This window comes from Dermacentor variabilis, chromosome 5 (assembly GCF_050947875.1).
Source record: "Dermacentor variabilis isolate Ectoservices chromosome 5, ASM5094787v1, whole genome shotgun sequence".
Lineage (NCBI taxonomy): Eukaryota > Metazoa > Arthropoda > Arachnida > Ixodida > Ixodidae > Dermacentor > Dermacentor variabilis.
This window is the reverse complement of record NC_134572.1, coordinates 119147114-119149873: the sequence shown is the minus strand read 5'-3', so window position 1 is coordinate 119149873 and position 2760 is coordinate 119147114. Positions and strand designations below refer to the sequence as shown.

General features: G+C 50.3%; 1 protein-coding gene across 1 annotated transcript; it reads left to right on the top strand.

The window, feature by feature from the left end:
• The first annotated feature begins 746 nt into the window (after positions 1 to 746).
• On the top strand, positions 747 to 2137 carry LOC142583122 (innexin inx2-like). Its single transcript, XM_075693452.1, has one exon. The coding sequence runs from the start codon at positions 840 to 842 to the stop codon at positions 1923 to 1925; it is 1086 nt and encodes a 361-aa protein (XP_075549567.1). The 5' UTR covers positions 747 to 839; the 3' UTR covers positions 1926 to 2137.
• The last annotated feature ends 623 nt before the right edge of the window (positions 2138 to 2760 follow it).

Here is a 2760-nt window from a genome sequence, read left to right as displayed (position 1 = left end):
AGTCATACAGCCGTCGTGGTCGTACTAGCATGAATTACCTTGTTCGAGCGCCACAACTTTATGTTGAGCGAGGAATTTCCCTGTGAAAAGATGTGCAATTTGATCGCGTGTTCTTCACTTTCAAATGGTCGCTATACAAGAACCACGTTCTTCGCAGACTGCTTCGCTTAAGCATACTTTAAGAGCGCGGGAATCCGAATATTCTATTCTTTGTTGGTGTCAAACTTGTGATTTCACAGCACCACAGTAACACGAAGCAATGATGCACTACAAAGCCCCACATAATTAGTACTGCGAGGATTGCGGACCTCTGTGCGCAAGCACTATATGAATGTACATATACACGATGCATGCATACATTTGAATCAAATGGAGAAGGAATGCATGAACTTTTACCGTGCAGCCGGCAGCAACTAGCGCAAGCGTTAATCAGCGCTTTGGCAGCAAACGGAAAGCGCCCCGCAGTGCTGTCTGACAGGTGTAGTTCTCGACTGAAAGACCTCGCCTGCGCTTCTACACGTCAACCTTTCCCAGTGTTCTTGCGCGCGCAACGACGTTTCTTGGCAGACACACGGAGAGTTCGCGGACGGCCCGTCTGCCTCGGTGCCGTTTCGACAAAAAGGTCCCCAATTTGCCCCCCTCCGTTTTCAGGGGCTCCCGTGGAGAGAGGAGCTCACGTATACCTCTCCCCGTACTACTTTGTTTCGGCGGCCAACGCACTCAGTTCAAGCTTGCTGTTAAATCACGTGACCCCACGACAAGACGGGTATGCCCTGCCGGTCCTCGGCAGCCTCTGAGGGCCAGCAGTGCTCAGCGGTGCGACGAGCGACGCCGCAGCCATGGACCAGATATTCGGCGGGCTCAAGAGCTTCGTGAAGATCGAAGCCATCGTCACCGACAACCACGCGTTCCGGCTGCACTACAAGGTGACGTGCGCGCTTCTCATCGCCTTCAGTATCCTGGTCACCAGTCGACAGTACATCGGGGACCCCATCGACTGCATCACCAAGGACAGCGTGCCCACGCGTGTGCTGGACACATTCTGCTGGATCCATTCCACGTTCAGCGTCAAGGACTCCTGGGACAAGAAAGTGGGCACTCAGATTCCGTATCCCGGCGTGGATAAGTACTCGCCGGGCGAGAAGCGGGTGTACCACGCCTACTACCAGTGGGTCTGCTTCGTGCTCTTCCTCCAGGCCGTGCTCTTTTACGTACCTCGCTACCTATGGCTCGCGTGCGAGGGCAGCAAAATCAGCACGCTCGTGCTCGACCTCGGCTCACCCATCCTGAGCGACGAAAAGCGAAAGCACAACCGCAAACTCCTCCTCGAGTACTTCGCCAACAATGTAGGTCAGCACCAAATGTACGCCTTCCACTATTTCTTCTGCGAGCTGCTCAACTTCTTGAACGTCGTTGGACAAATCTACCTCATGGACCACTTCCTCGGTGGCGAGTTTACGACGTATGGCTTGAAGGTCCTCCAGTTCAGCGAGTGGGACTTGTCCGTGCGTTTCGACCCCATGGTTAAAGTCTTTCCGAGGCTTACGAAGTGCACTTTCCACATGTACGGTTCGTCCGGTGACGTGCAGAAGCACGACGCCATGTGTGTTCTTCCAATCAACATTATCAACGAGAAGATATACGTGTTCCTCTGGTTCTGGTTTGTCATCCTAGCCGTGGTCTCCGCCCTTGTGCTGGTGTACCGTGTTGTGCTGTTCATTTCGCCTCTGACCAGGTATCACGCCATCAAGTCAAAGGCACGCCTGACCAACGGTACCCAGCTGGAGCGTGTGCTGGAACGGAGCCAAATAGGCGAGTGGTTTTTGCTTGACCTGCTCGTCAAGAACTTAGACCCGGTCCACTACAGGGATCTCATCACGGATCTAGACAAACACCTGGGAAGCACGATCACCGAGCACGTCTAATAACGCACGTTAAGTCTTCTGTTGCTGCTCTGACTGCTGAGATGCATTAATGGAACTGAATTTCTTGCCTCAAATAAGCGTGGGTGGATTTTTTTTCTCCTTGGTAACGACTTCTGGCAAGCCAGGTTGTGTATGTTCACTTCTCGTTTTTGAGTACATAAGTCCTGTACAATGGTACAATCAACAGTTAAATTAAAGAATAGAGTTTATAGAACGTACGCTGCTTATTCATTCCTTTTATCTTCTTCTGCTGCGGCGCGTAAACTACATTTCTTAAAACACGCGGCAGATCTTTTCTGGAGGAATCGGGTGACAAAACTTGGGCTTCGATAAAGAGCTTGCGCAAAGCGGACGTGGTTACACATTTTTGCCACGAATGATATAGGCTGCATCTAACTCTATTTGATCTTACAGCCCCGGTTTTGTAGAGATTCGTTTAGTTGATTTCGAATTTGCCAACATGGCGTAAAGTGTGACGCAGATAAATTTATCCAGCGAGTTGTGGACTCAGTAGTGACACATAGAAAAAATATAAAAACACAAAGCAAAACGGCAGGCCCGCGTGGTCGGAGTCGAACGAACGAACTCGTGTTCACTGGAACTGGAGTCCAAAACCATAGTTTTATATCACGTACAGTTGAAACCACTACACCACCGCTAATATGCCATTTTTTTATGAAGATAAGATATCTGTAGTCGGGATGACAAAGTTTGTGAAAGTATTGCAGAGTATGGTATGGTATCGCAAGCGGCCACTATTTTTGGTGAGACCCTCTACCGCGGAACACACCGACGTGGAGCTTTCCGTCAACAATGGAGAAAGAACAGAATTCTT

Coding starts and splice junctions, on each gene's coding strand:
- LOC142583122 (XM_075693452.1), top strand. CDS start 840: ATGGACCAGATATTCGGCGGGCTCAAGAGCTTCGTGAAGATCGAAGCC.